At 39.4% G+C, this 15,583-nt stretch overlaps 1 protein-coding gene across 1 annotated transcript in view; it reads right to left on the reverse strand.

Moving 5' to 3' along the window:
• The window catches only part of LOC139701162 (glutamate receptor ionotropic, kainate 1-like), a 469,093-nt gene that overhangs the window by 50,160 nt on the left and 403,350 nt on the right, over window positions 1-15,583 (reverse strand). The window contains exon 6 of the mRNA XM_071599737.1: window positions 9,270-9,434. Within this exon, the coding sequence (XP_071455838.1) occupies window positions 9,270-9,434 (165 nt within the window). The remainder of the gene's footprint in view (window positions 1-9,269; window positions 9,435-15,583) is intronic.

Below are 15,583 nucleotides of genomic sequence, written 5' to 3' on the forward strand. Positions count from 1 at the left end.
TCTCCAATTATTTCCGAAGTTAAGTCAACCAAGAGGAGGCCGTTGACTAGAAATATTTTATACAACATACTATTCCGTAATAGGCATCGTGTTAACGGCTTCTACCACTTACAGCTGGTTTAAAAACGAAGGCATATGGTGAACAACTTTCACTAATGGTGGCACTGGCACTAATTGACACTGAGATATTAATTTTGCATCTTGAGGAATGTCTATCTACTCTATCTAATCCTCTCTTCTCTACTGCTTCCATCACGCATTGCAGTAGAATACTGAATCCTTATAAATTCCAATGAACAAATTTCTAATGCCAATGGTAATACTATTTGCCGGAATTAGTTATTTATTTTGAGAGAAAGCATTCTTCACTAGCACTATAAAGTTCTTCATAGTAACTTCCTCTTGCTTTCTAGTGCTCTTGCTGCCACTAACATGTTTCCACGTATTTAAACGTCTTTTTCTATACTCTGATTACAAGATTATCTCCCCTATAACGGCAGCATATTATTACCTAAATTGGAATCTTGTTTAAATAGATTTCGTATTTTTTCATCCCTTCTACACAGTGGCTAGTATCGCATCCTTGTCAGATATTCTTTCTAATCTGCAAGTATAGCTGTGTCGTCTGCAAATCGTAACTTATTTGTGGTTTTTAGTGTATTCGCTCGGCGCCATGTCAATATACACATCGTAAGTCAATGGCGGAGGTGAGTAAAAATTCCTTTATTTGCTATCAATTCTTCTCCAAGTTCCATTTATTAAATCACCTAGCCTGTGAAATCCAAGTGAAATCACATCGATTCTGTATTTTTGTATGCTCTTCATTCAAAGAAGTAGGCAGCTACATATTTTACTGCGAATGAGGAGAGAAACGCTATCCACATGAAGGGAGACATCGTCATCTTATTTTTATTTTAATATAGGCGGTAATACGGCTGGGGTTTAAACTTTTTGTTTGGAGTTGAAAAGCCAAATGGTTTTCGAACCCCTTATAAAACTGAATTTATTTTTTGGGATTTTAGTGAACTTCCTCTTAGAAGGTAATAATTCGGATTAAAACATCCACCTCCTAATCTTTCCACAATTTATAATTTGGACATACTTTGAATACTTTAACAACCTGACCTCTTAACTTTCGAAAAGAAAGAAACTTCATTGCTAAGTGAGTCTCGGATTCTCTTGGAACTCTTGGATCACTTTTGAATCTCGATGGAACTTCAGAACTGGAAGTATCCTCAACGGTGAATAACGATCGCTCCAATAGAGAGAGCAAGGGCCGTTTTTCTGACCGTTCTTGCGCGAGAATAGTTCCCTACATTCGAATAGCGCGTTAGGAATCGGTCCGAAAAAAAGGAATACGTGAGCCGGATTGAAACTTCTCTTCCCAATCCTATACCGTCCTCCACATATTTTATGAGGCCGGTACTCGTACAAGGATTGCTGGGAAAGGAGAGAGACGGAGGGGGAGGAGGGGTGGGGGAATTGCATGAACGGATCAGGGGTGGAAAGTCCAGGAATCCGCAACAAAGAACTTAACAATTCTGAAATCCCTTTGACAAGGAAAAACTTATCCCTCTCGGCTCCTTTCTCCACTCCAACGACGGCCTTTTCCGTATCGAGGGGTCTGGGACGGTTGAGGAGGGTTGAGGGGAACGAGGCCGAGGGGTTAGGGGAAGCATTTGGTTGGAGGGAATTTAATGGGGTCGGAAGAGGTCAGGGAGCAATAAATGTCCTGCCGCGACGAATGGAGCCCTGACACTGGACCTATTAATTTAACAAGTCAAATTGTTGTAACGTACTCTTAGAGCCAGGGAAGATGGTGGCCGCTGCGTAAATAGACCCGGGATATACTTAATAAAAACCTTTTTCTGTCCGCAGTCAATTTCATCCTGTTTGAGTCAAATAGATTAGACGTAGTAAACTGGGAGACAACTGGAGTTGTTTTCGTCGTCAGAAGAGTAGAATTAGGGCGACTCCCTGATACAATGACCAAGTCCTTTCTCTGACGATTTTGTACTAAGAAAAATGTCAGAATGTTGGCTGAAATTCCACCAGAGAACGGTGAAACGTGAAATATCAAGGTCAGAAAACGAGGATAACGTTCCCATTTGTTTTCCTTGAGATATCTACGAAGTTCATCAATTACAATGATGGAAAGAGTTGGGGATTTTGATTGTAAACACAAATGAAGACTTTGAACCCTTTAATGCGATATGAATGCCCTTGAATCAATGAATAAATAACTAGCTTAAAAGCCATTATGTTCGCAATTTTAATAATTTGATCATACAGAAACACTCACACGAGCAGTATAATATTTGGACGGCATAATAGAACAGAAATAAAATAGTAACACTTAAAAGGACACTCACATGGTAAATTGTTCAAGCTTTCGGCATTCTCTGAGGCCTTCTTCAAGTAAGACTGAGCAAGTAAGCAGTCTTACTTGAAGATGACCTCGGAGAAGGCCGAAAGCTTAAATAATTTACCAAGTGAGTGTTCTTTTAAGGGTTACTTTTTTATTTGTGTTCTACTGTGCCGTCCAAATATTTGATACATATATAAGCACTCATGAGAGCAATATAACTTTTGGATGACACTATAGAACACAAAATAAAATAGATAACACGTAAAAGGACACTCCCATTTGAGACACTCCCTTTCTTGCCGTGGATACCGAAGTTGCAGCACGCAACTTTTTGAGAATAGTACATCTTAGAGTGAATTAGTGGTGGGATGTACATTTGCTGCTGTAGATCAAAAGTTATAACATATGTATCCAAAGATTTAGCATTTTTTTCATCATCACTCATTGCTTTAAAGGCAGCGTCAGTTTGTCGATGGTGTAGATCGTTGCCGTATGTCAGACTAACAATGGAACAACTAATGTCCACGTAGTTGCAAACTAGACGTGTCAACATTTTGCTTGCCCTGCTACTTCTAGTTCGGTTTTCTTCTGCTAAAGTTAGCACTATCCAGACAAACTGTATTGCCATTGAAAGGTATGGCATTCGCGACGTGTTTTAGTATGAAAAGTAATATTTTCCAATTTTGGTATTTAAAACGTTTTGGAAATGCACGAGCCATATATAAATTGCAGCCATTGCGTTTGAGATTAATTGAAAGGGTATCAATGATTACAACAAAAAGAAAAGTATGGGAAGTTCACTTGTAAAGGGGCAGGGAACTAGAGAAGGTTAGAATCTTGAGGACTAATGCACATCCCTCAAAAACTCAACTCAATCAAATTTTACTCATAAAATGTCCTATTCAGTAACCCATAATTTCCATTCGCTTCATTAGGTACAAAATTGGATTTTGTTATAAGATTGGTCATTTGGTCTCTTTATCCCTCTTCACAGTTACCTATTTTCACTCTTCTATAGAAGTTCCCTAATCCCCAATTATTTCTTCAAAAATTTTCCAACTTCGGATTTTTTTTATAATCTACCTCATTTCTCTGGTTAAGTTGCATATCGTAAACTTACAGTTTTATAAAAAAATACGCTTCTGACATAAAACATCAGTTGACAGTTCACTCGAAACGGCTATTATATGTGCTAAAAATAAAAAATAGTAGCAAAATGGGAAATAGCTGAATTGAAGAATGAGAGCATGCGGTAGAAAATAAAATAGGTAGCGTCATAGATCCCTCTAATTACTCTCCGAAAGTTGGTAAACAACAGCGGAAATCAATTTTCTATTCCTATCAGTCAGATTTGCAGATTGACTTGGTTTAGCAACTATTTAGCATAGAAAATATAAATTCACAATTTTAAGATTTGAAAAAAATTTCTATTAAAAAAAATTAACCATCGTTTCAGGCATTTTACTTTGAGGTTCCAAAAAAAACTTAAATGGGGACTTAAATGGGGCTAGAATTAAAAGAACAGAGATAGTGAATGTTGGCGTTAAAGGAACATTTGCTATACACAGATACGCGTGAAAACTCGAGTGTGAAACGCTACAGGACGTCTATTAAGGCACTTTGGGGGGGGAGAGAGAGAGAAAGAAAGAAAAAAAAGTAAGACAAGCCACTTAAAAACTTTTGCCTCGGCACTTCTTTTTCGGGAGGGAGGAGGTCGTGTTGAGAGCTTGGCGACGGACGGTGAACCTTGGTCTCGATTCCCCCACGAGCGTTGCAGCCCCGGGGGCGAAGGAGGGAGATGGAGAGAGAGATAAGGAGACATGGCTGATGATGGGGGAGAGAGAGGGGGGAGGAGGAAGAGGGAGATTGAAAGAGAGGAAGTTGAACAAAGCAGGCCTGCGGGAAGAAAAGACTCGCGACGAGCGAAGATTTCTGTGGTCCGGTCGTAAGAACCCTTTTGTTCTGAGGTGAGTGAGCCATAGTGTCTGTTGTATCTAAGCAAATCAACTTTGGATCATCCTACGAAAAATCGTTAAGTAGCTAATGAGATAATTTTCCACTCTACATATTGATTAAAAATTTGACCTCAAACTCGGGGATCGTAACGGTGAGACTGATAGGTTTGGTGAAATACTGCTTTTACACCAAGAGGTAACGAGTTCGATTCTCGAAATTGGCGAAATTTCAGTGAGAAACTCGATCTCTAGCAGCCGTGCCATAAAGTGTCGTGCTCAATTTTCCGGAAGGAGCGTTAATTGCGGCACCCTAGGGTCCTTCATTTAATGGTTGGCTAATGCCGACGCGGTTTGCCTGAAACGCTTTCTCTCGTCTACCCTTCGTCTTTTCCTCCTGCTACCAAATTACCCACCTATCTCTAATGACAGCAAATGACATCGGATGTCGGTCTCTCCGCCTTATAACCACTGCTCCCAGTTTACACACGGGAATGGGAAACGCTCGAATGGAGATCGATAACTTACTATCATCCTTGATTAAGCTCGTGAAATTTTCTTTTTCCAACGGACGGTTTCAATGGTGCTTACTGAGGTAATCCGCTCACACTTTATTCTACCGTCACAGCATTCTGATCTCTAACATCAACAAAAAAGATACCATTGGTTTGATATTAGTAGCTGCTAATGATTTGGGGAGGGCGGACAATTGATAAACGAATTCACGTAGATCAGCCAAACAAAAGCGAGTGGGAAAGGATCCAATCTCGCCTCTTGCGTCACAATACGTTTTTCAACTATCCAATTAGATCGCTTTCACTAGGAACTTTAATAGACAGCTATAAATGAATGTAAATGTGCTCTAAAGAGTGAATTACCAAATTAAATTAGTTTATTTACATAATGAAGATACTACATCCTGATGTTTTTGGGTCAGCAAGACTTAATGAATAAATAATATGGTTTACTATCTGCTTTATTAGGGACTAAACTACCGGATTTGAATACTCAAAACCCACGATTAAATCGTAACAAAATATGAACCCATAACTTTCGATTGCAAAGCGGTCATCTCTTTTCACGAGTGTAAACACGTTTGTTGTTTTTATCAATTAAAATTAACAATGCCAACATTTCCTTCCGTTAATCAACGGAAGCAAAGAATACAGAATGCAACAAAAACCTTTGTATCTAGGTGAAAAAATCTATTGAATAGTTGCCTACAGGTTGAGTTGTCAACTGTTCTCAGTTTGAATTCATATTCTACAAGTAATAACTTCTGTCTAGAGAGGGAAACTCATCACATCGTTTCAAAAGACTACGGTAACCAGTCGTTAGGTAATTTTTGAAAGATATGGTAGTACTCATCTCATAAACATGTATAACAGTGCGAAATTCTCACCCACACAGGGTTATATCAGTACCTTAACCGTACCCCACAAGCCGCTAAGTTGGCGCGCGGTAGGGCGTGTTAGGTCGCCATCCTTCAGCAGCTTAATGAACAAGTGTTTAATGTTAGTGGCTCGCCGTAAGGTTCATTGATCGCCATTTTTTCGCAATTTATCCTCGTTTTTCCCGTGATCGCGAATCGTGCGAGGAGAGAGGGAGTACTTAAATCTGTTGGCGCTGAAACCTTATCTCCCTTATCTTTTCCAAATGGTCCAATCTGCCGATATTATGAGGAACCTTAATGGTTAATTCGTTTCCACAAGTTAAATCAAGTGGATCAGTTTCCAGTAGCCTTAGTATCACCTTCTCCCTTCGTGCTTGAAGGGCCTCGCATACTCTTTCCTCTATTAACCGCGTTGCGCTCGATTTCTTATCTCAAAATGTTTCCACAAACCTAGCAGCTCTTCTTTGCACCTTCTTCATCCCTTTAATCAACTCCTCCGGACGACCCAAACACTTGCCGTGTTATCTGAGTGCGATCTAACATTGCAAAATACCACTTTACTTTCTCATTACGCGTTCGTCAAACTCACAGAATGAATACAAGTTCCTTCAAAGGAAAATGGGATCAATTTCCAATACTGCGCCACCTATGCGCTCCTCAAAGTCATCATGTCACCTAGCATATTAAAGAGGCTGTGTGTATCTGACTTGGGCAGAGGTTCCGATTCGAACTCGGGACTATTAAAACCTGAAGATAAAATGCGAGATAAACTCCAAGGATGTCAGTGCGCACCCAAATTAGTGTTGGGATCTTTAACAGACTTTTGCCGTGAGCCACGACTTCGGTAAATGAGGCTACAAAGAAGTGGGGGCCGGAAATGGGACAGGGAAGGGTTGGAGGAGGAGACGCGAGAATGATTGCCACGGGACAAACTGGTTCCAACGGAGGGCGTCCTTTCTTTAATGGTGGAGTTACCCCGGTCAAATAAAGAACTGGGTCAGGAGGCGGTGGCGAGGGAGGAGGGGATGGAAGGGGTGGGGAATAGTGCGAAAAAGTGAGACAAATAGACGTAATAGGGCCGTCTCGTCGGATGAGAGTCCCTTGGAAGGATGAAACAAGGATGCTTGCGAGATGATAAAGACCAACAGGGAGCCTCCGAGACGACGGAGGAAAAGATAAGAATTAGAAGAGGGGAGAATGGGAAGAAAAGAGGACCGGGGGACAGGGAAGTGGTCTCTTTCAACTATCCCGTGTTGTTGTGTGTGTACTTTTATGGGCTTCCCCCTCCCATCCCCACACGCCCTCGGGGAAAGGGTTTGGGAGAGAAATCGTTCTGCTGCCGTCTTTCACGGGACTCGCATCTTCCTGGAGGACCCTTTAAGGAGCGGGGGAGCGGGTGGCCGCGGGAACGGATCATAGGGTGGCGGTTTATTCCATCCCAGTGAAGGGAGGGGGGACTGGACGCCGAGAAGTCGACCTAGTCCGAAGGGACTCGCCGTGTCGTTTTTCTTCGGCGGCGAAGGGAGGGCCGTGGGTGGAAATCGACGGCTCCCTCCTCCGTGTGGAATGCGAGAAAAGTGATGGCTTTTGAAATAAGGGAAAGAGATCGACAGGTACAAATCGCTCCTCCTCGTTCGGTCTGCTCCGCCGACCGCATGACGAGACCGAAGTGAAAATTCTAATCACCTAAATTGTTAACGGAAGTCTTTCACGCGTCACTCGAGGAATGTTTTGATAGCATAGCGAAATTTTTCTATTTTTCTCGATACTTTCGCATAGTAGAGTGTAAAAGTCAAAGTGAGTTTTTTTTTGTCAAGAACTTCATCAATGTAACTCTGCACCTATTTTTTCATGCTTGAGTAAAGTAAGAAAAAAGCTTCCTGTTCCTCGCAAATGGTCACATAAAAGCATTCGAGAATATTTTTCAAATTTTAACTCTCGGATATTAAGTTTGTTTAATTATAAAAAAATACAAACTACTTTATAGTCAGTTTAAATGTACAGTGAGAAATTTATTACTCATCAAGGGAAGATCACTGTCGTTTATTTTTATATTCTTTCGCGGCAACGATTCTGTGTTATTGTCCTACATTATGACCCTAGCTTCCATAAAAATACAAAAAATTATACTCCGAGTTTGATTTTTAAAACATTAAAAGCTTGAAACGCTATTCAATTGAAAAATAATGGCAATCAATAGAGTTTGGGAGAAACTCCTGAGCCGCATTATCATAGGTTGAACCGGCTAATATGCTTTTAAAATTGGAAATACCAGCCTATCATTTACAGAAAATATGCGTTTACGATTGCGTGTGCTTGGGTACACAAAGATACATACCTATATACGCATGTGCATTTTGCACCCATCATTTTAATATCAATATGATCTATGTGCGGACGCCTATTTATTGCGCGGAGATGTTATATGTAGAGAAATACGATATGGAGAGGAGGGAATTGAGTTAGCTGAAAAATCACAGAATGCAAATATAATGTGTGGAAAATATTGTTTGCACAGGTTAATGGGATAATTCAATGATATGCGAAAAATACGGTATCAGAATCATCAAACTATGCTTTTAAAATAAATTATAGAAAAATAGGAACGCCTGGAAACCAGTGACCCACATTTAAATTGAAATATTTTATTATAATGGGATTTTTACGTACTACCCAATCGCTATTTTCATTCTGTTAAAGATAAGCGGGCTGAAAATAGATATGGTAAATTTATTTTCATTTTTAAAGGACCTCTGTCGCAGGTGCGGAGTTAGTTTAATCGAATACTAAAGATAATAAGATTTGCTATTCAAGGCTATTTGTAACATTTCACAAAACAATTTAATACAATACATTAAATGCGTTTTGTAACGCCCTCAATATATGGAATTCAAATTAATTATTATGCGATCAGGGTGGACAACAATTAAAAATCGTCAAATTTAATGAGTGGATACCTCAAATTCATAGGTCAAATATGGTCATTATTTATAATCTTATTAATTCTCAATGAGAAGGCCATTGAGAATGATTAAGAATATGGAAAGCAAATTTTGCACAATTTCATAACAAATTTGATTTCATCCAGACATTTCTGTAAGGAGGAGACTGATTCTTTTATAAAAACAACGAGTTAAAAATAAGAAATTATTGTACTTTATAAATATTTTAAAACTAATTAGGATAAAAATCAAGTACCGCGTGCATTTGATTTAGAAATAACATACTAACGGTTAATTGCTGTATTGTCTTCAATGGCAAGCAGGTATCTGAGTTTGTCATTTATCAATTATACAAGTTAATCAAATCTATCATTAATAAAAGTGAACTCCTCACGGCTGATCATTTTCGAATAGTGTAAAAAAGTTACGAAATTACCGCTCTTTGACTTACATGTATATATGTAGTTCTCACATAAAACGACTGGAAAAAATGTATATTCATTACTCTTATAGAACTTACATGTATCTTTTAAAGACCTCATATCTTGACATTAATTGAATAATAATATAAAATGTAAAATGTTTTGCAAAAATTTCGAAAGATAATCTCTCACCTGTATCACCCCGCTCTTGTTTAAAATGGAGTGCCCGATTGGTTGAAATCGCTCCATCTGTCGTAGGGCGTCTGCAACTCTTGGCTCCTCCACGTCCACCAATCGGAATGCAGTGATGTTTACGGAATTGTACTTGAAGTCCTCCAGGTCGAAGGTTTCGATATCCTTTGATTTGAGAGAAATGGATGAAAAAAATAAAGTGAGTTATCCCATTCAACTGGTTCGAAGATGCATGAATTCAAGCGATAATTACCACGGTTAAACATGTTAGATCATGCCTGTATCATCGCTAATACTATGCATAAAACGTTTATCGATGACATATAAAGAAACATACACATTATATTTCTTTCAGGTGAACAATATTGAGCAATTGCAGTCAAAAAATCCTAAAACAATTAAATTAACTGTAACGCAAGTATTTTGCTTCTTCGGCAGGAGATATTTAAAATCTATGCCTAAACAGATAGTACCATGGAATTGTTTATGAGCAACCAATTGTCAATTGAAAAGCCTTAATTTCTAATAGTGAGAATTTATTTTGATGGGAAGGGGTTGTTCAGAAGGTTGAGCGCCGGGCTGCTGAGCTGAGGGACCAGGCTCAATTTCGGGCGATTCCTCTGGGCACCCTCAGTTTCACCCGAGTTGTGTGATTTTTCGCGTACCAAATCTTTTTGGGAAACCACAGGCACATTGAAATTAACTGACCCCCCCCCTGATCTTTGACTGACCCTGATTTGTGAATTTCACACACCGTAGATGGCTATGGTGTTTTTAACCTAACCTATCAAACCTACCTGCGAGTTGATCATTTTAGTTTCTATGGTTCGAAGTGTGAACACAGTAATCAACCAAAGTACTCCCTACCACACACCCTGGTGGTGGCTCAGAGGGGACCATGTAGATGTAAATGTAGATAAAGGACTTCAAGTAAAACCTAGGTTATGAGATTCCAACGTTTATTATGGGAAACAACGGTTCCCAATAAGTATAAACCTCCATTCATACTTACAATGTGACGCAATTGACTCAGAGTAAATTAAGGAAGCCATGTGGAACGTGAAATATATGAGTTTTTCAGTTATTTTACTCAAGTCCTGCATTGATCGCTGACACAGTCACAAGAGAGTAGGAGGTAATGTCCTCTAGTGGCATCGCTTCGTGGCTAACGCTGAGCACCTACGACTTTTGCGCGGAATTAAATGACAATCCCCGCTCCGGGCACCGGGGGATCATTGGCAGTGAGTATGCGGATCCTGGAATGGGGAGTAGGGGCAATAAAGGCGTGAGCTTCAATGCCTGGGGGCACAATTCCCTTTCCCCTAAACGCTGCCGCACCGTGACTTCAGCGGCGTTTGCTCGGCCACTGGCGCAGGTACAAATCGAACGCCTGAGTATGCGGTGTGACGCCGGGGTCGCTGCGTGAATGCGTGCGGGCGGAGGGTTAAGTTTAAGTCGGTTTTCGATCTCCGGCCCCCCTTCCCGACTCTCCTTCCGTTTCCCCGCCGCCACGTTGCAAACCACCATATTTCCCTTGCCGATAGAACTGTATCGCTGTGAACACTACCGATCCCATCTTCCTTACAACACCCTCTCGACCTCTTGTTCCCTTGTGAGAACAAGCCTGCTTAAATTTACATACAACCGAGGCAGGAGTTCGTTAAAGGGCGGCGCCCAAGGGTGCGTTCCGTGGCTCAGGGGGAAAAAACCGAGGCGATTATCCAGGCGAAGGAAAACATTTTTTTCTGTTTCCCTTCTAGGGAAATTTCTGCATACATTCCAGAGGTGACGGGTTTCCTCCAAATTCAGAATACGACAAACGGAATCAAATTGAAACTTTAACAAATGGAATTGCTTTCGAGACGGGATGGCGTCGGTAATAAACCCATGGAAGTCAATGCGAATCGTTCCTTCGGTGAAGGAAAATTAAGTCGGGCAAAATATTTTTAATCGGAAGAGTTACTTATGATTAATTTTTTCCGGCATTTTACCAGAATATGAAATGATTAAAACAAATTTCGTTCAGTAAACCTCAAACTAGAATTCCTATGCTACCTTATATTTTATACTACCTATAATTCCTTAAAAAGCTAAGTTTCGCTTGTAAAATGAATTGATATAATTAAGTTTTCAGAGGAGAAGTGTCATATTTTCATGTTCAAGCTATTCATACATATTTACTGTTAATTTCTGTTTAAACATCTTTGAGCAATTAAATAGCATTAATGTACAATCTATTGTTAAGGGTATTAAAAACGAGAATACAAATGAACTGAGGATTGAAAATGTTCAAATGGGGTTGTTTTTAAGTTTTCTGGTACCGTAGTAAATAAATGAATTTGTCCTCCGTATTCTCCGTTCTGTGTTGCATAATAATTCGCGAAATCAGTTTTACGAATGTGCGAGTGTTGGCAGTAAGTAAAAAGGGAATTGATGAGCGACTGCAACGCATCCCCTTTCGTAGCTCGCACGCTCCACGATTCTGCTTCATCAGCGTCGACCATTCTCTAGCTTTCCGACGACCGCTTGGCAAACATTTTCCCGCACACGAGCTCACATTTTTCTCTAACTTCGTCTCAATTAGAAGCATCTTTATTTTTAGCCGTCTTCTTTTTCTACCGTTATTTTTTCATGGCGACCGTCCGCTCTCACGCGTCGCCTCCGTATCGCAAGCGTGTCGCGTGAAATGACTAAGAAATGAACATTTCCCGATCCACGACCTCCTCTATTCACCAAAAAACCCCGCACTCTCCATTCCGCCCGCCCCCTTTCACACCCAACCTCGAGCATTGGCGACAACTTTCCTTCCTCCCCACTTTCCGCGGACTTCTTCACCCGTACCTTCCCGTCCCTTGCCAGACCACGCGGAGCAGAAACAATTAGGTGCTAATGAAGTCCCCTTGCATGCAGATTAGCCATGGTCCGCCGAGGGATTGGGGTGTGGGGTGGGAGGGATAGGAGGAGGAAGGGAGTTGGGAAGCGGACGCGGTTACTGGATGTAACTGCATAATGCGATTCTATCCGCACACTCACTCGCACATATACACATACAAAAGCACGCATCCACACACATTCCCTGCCTCCCTGACCACGGTCTGTTAGACGCTCTAACTCCGAGATCGGGTTCGGCCTTCGGACGGCGGCATTATCCGTGCGCAAATACGGTCATGGAGCGATTGATAGCTAAACACGTTTTGGAAGAGTCGTGTTCCTTCGTGTTACAGGCTTTTATTGATAACTCATCGTAAGTCAGTCAGGAAATCGGTGTGATTTCAGGCTTGGGTAGGGTAGGAAGGCTAAGAGGCAATTGCCTACTGCATATAATTGTGCGATAATGATGAAAATGAATAAATAAGGTGTTTTTACGTTTTGAGATGACTTATTTGAAGAATGTAGCTATTATTTCATCTTCATTAAACTATGCATTTAAAAATGAATGATTTCTCACTGAACTACATGTGATAAAGTTGAATATACGTTTTAACAAAAAGGTCCACATATATAATTATGTCAAACTACTATGAAACTGTTCATTGAACTTTTTAAAGAACCTGCTAGTGATAGGCTTAAAAAATACGAAATCTTTTTTTTTTTACCAAAACAAGTTTGGCTTGATATCCATGTCTTAATTAAAGAATAAAAAATATTTATTCAATCTAAAGCATCATATAGCTGAATAAAATTTAAATGACCCAACTTACGCTGAGTGCATGACAACGAAATGTAATAATTAAAATAAGAGATGCGCTATGATAAGAAAATGAGCCTGAAATTATTATGGTGGTTTATGAATTATATGAAATTTTACTATCAGCCAGTCAGTGGGGGTTTAAAATGTCATCAAATGACCTACATATTTTCATGCATGTAAATTTATGAGTTTATATTAAAAATTTATAAGGCCAAAAACAGCTCATTTATTTATGATCATCATGATATTATCAGTATCTCAATCGCTTATTGTTGCCATTTCATTGCTCGGAGAATCTTCATTATTAGTTATTCGACATGATTAAGACTGCGGTCTCACTGGCAGCGAGGCAAGGCCCTTGTCGGCCGTTCTAGATGACGCGGGTTCAATTCCCGCCCAGAAGCTCCTCTAACTAGAGCTTGAGTATTTTGATTGTATTTCCATTGTTTTTAATGTAATCGCGGTTAAATGAAAGAAAACACTATGAGAATCTGATTTCGCCGTCAATAAAGACAGTGAGTGTACCAATTGGTTAGCATATGTCTATAAATTTCAATAAAATATGGAAATGTACCAGTACCAGTGGCTACTTTGGGGCAAAAAAAGATAAAATTATAACCATAAGTGATTTATATTATTAATTATAATAATTTAAAAAATAGGTATGCTATTGAGATTCTATGGAATATTATACTAAAAATATAATTTTTACTAGATTCGTGATATTATAAACATTATGCACGTATTTATTACATGACGATGTCTAATAGGATAATGATCATGAGGTCGATAAAGACATTGGTCATGGAATATTCATTTGAGAAATTTGGTTTAAATAGGAACAGTGAAGGGTATGTAATTTATGCAATGTTTATTAAATTAGTGAGTTTTCAGAATTTTTGATTTTAAACGATTTGGTAGATCCATTTCAAAATAATGAAACAACGTTGGAGGCAAAATCTTTCGAAAATTTGAGCGGATCACCTTTGAAGACTTCTACTTTTACCGGGGAGCTTTTCCGATTAAGTTTCACTTCCGCCGAGAGTGGATGTTACTTGCTTTCTATCGCTTTGGTCTTTTGATTCTTGACTCTTAGACTTCAAAGACTGATAGAGATTCGGATCCGTACAGCAGGGCTAACGGAAGCGCTGGCAGCCTCAAAAAGTCACAAGTCCACAGGGGTCTCAATTCTAATTCGAGAGCAGCGTTCCATTTCTTTCTTTTTCTGCAGCTTGAATCTCTCTCCACAAAGGACTGTGGGACTCACGTCCGTGAGATTTATGTATTTTATATGGAAATTTTTAAATTGAATTTCTTTACAATACATATGTTACGTGGTCAACTGCATGTGCATGTGTTCAAAGACTGTAAAAATACAATCAGTATTTGAAATTGAATGACATTTTGACCTCACTTTACTATTGTCTGAGAGCTATGTCCTCTTTGTCTCCGCTCTATTATATTTTGGAAAGAATACTCACATATAGGAGATGAATGATACATTTTTTATCGGGAATTTGAATGAAAGAAAGCAGCGAATATCATGTTTTTAACAATAAAACAATAGGAAATGCGTTAAGTATTACATAAAACCGATGGAAATAAATTATATATTGTTTTTTCTTTTCCAACGCTCTAACATTTTTAAAAGATTCTTAATCAGAAGCATAAGTCGTTTTAGCAAAGAAATGTATTGAGTGTAAGTTTATATACATTTGATGTATACACAGATGAAGGTTTTAAAATTCTGTCTTCGGAAATTCATATAAATCGGCAGCCAAAACTCTAACAGGTATCGAATACTATCGAACACTTCTGAAATCAAAATATTGACGTGTAATTAACTCGCTCTATAGTATTTATCCTGCCAAATATTGGGATAGACTTGGATCCTATTCCCTAGATATGAAAAGGTGATCTGTCTTTCAATCAACAAACTGTGAACTCTATGAAAAATGTCATTAGAAATATGAATTAATTTTACCTCACCGCTGATAGTCGAACCAAATAAGTCGATACAGGGAAAGTATGGAATTAGTTTTCCTAACTAATTAAACTCTTATTAGGCACCATTACGAAAAGAGTTTATAAGTTTATTTTTATATATATTCAGGTTTATAAAGAGAGCAAAAATGCCGTCAATGGGGCCTGGTCTTGGTGACTCGAAACGATCAATAATGAAGCACATCAGAGCCAGTTTCCCATTGAGCCTAGTAAATTTTATGTCCAGAGACATTTTACAAATGACGTATTTTATTTCCCCACTATGGACTAAGACCGTGACGTGGTGGAAGTGCCGGAATTGGTAGAAGTGACTTTGTGCGTTCCGCTGACACCTATAGTTGTCCAGGCGGACGTAATGATATTGCTCCTGGGAGGGTCACCCATACCAGCTAGATAGGTCGTATGGTAGGATACAGACGATAGTTAGTCCACGCTGCTTCGGTTCCTTAGTGAGGTGTTTGTGTGGCAACCATTTTAAAAATGGTGTAACGTTTTAACCACCACTGAGGAAGGTAACGGAAACCAGCTTAATTATCACTCTCATGATAAATATAGACAAAAAGAAAATGATTTCTGGCAGCTACGGGACTCAGTCTACCGGACTGGGTGAGTACTTGTC

Source organism: Hetaerina americana, unplaced genomic scaffold (assembly GCF_022747635.1).
Source record: "Hetaerina americana unplaced genomic scaffold, ioHetAmer1.1.p SCAF_11, whole genome shotgun sequence".
NCBI classification, from domain to species: domain Eukaryota; kingdom Metazoa; phylum Arthropoda; class Insecta; order Odonata; family Calopterygidae; genus Hetaerina; species Hetaerina americana.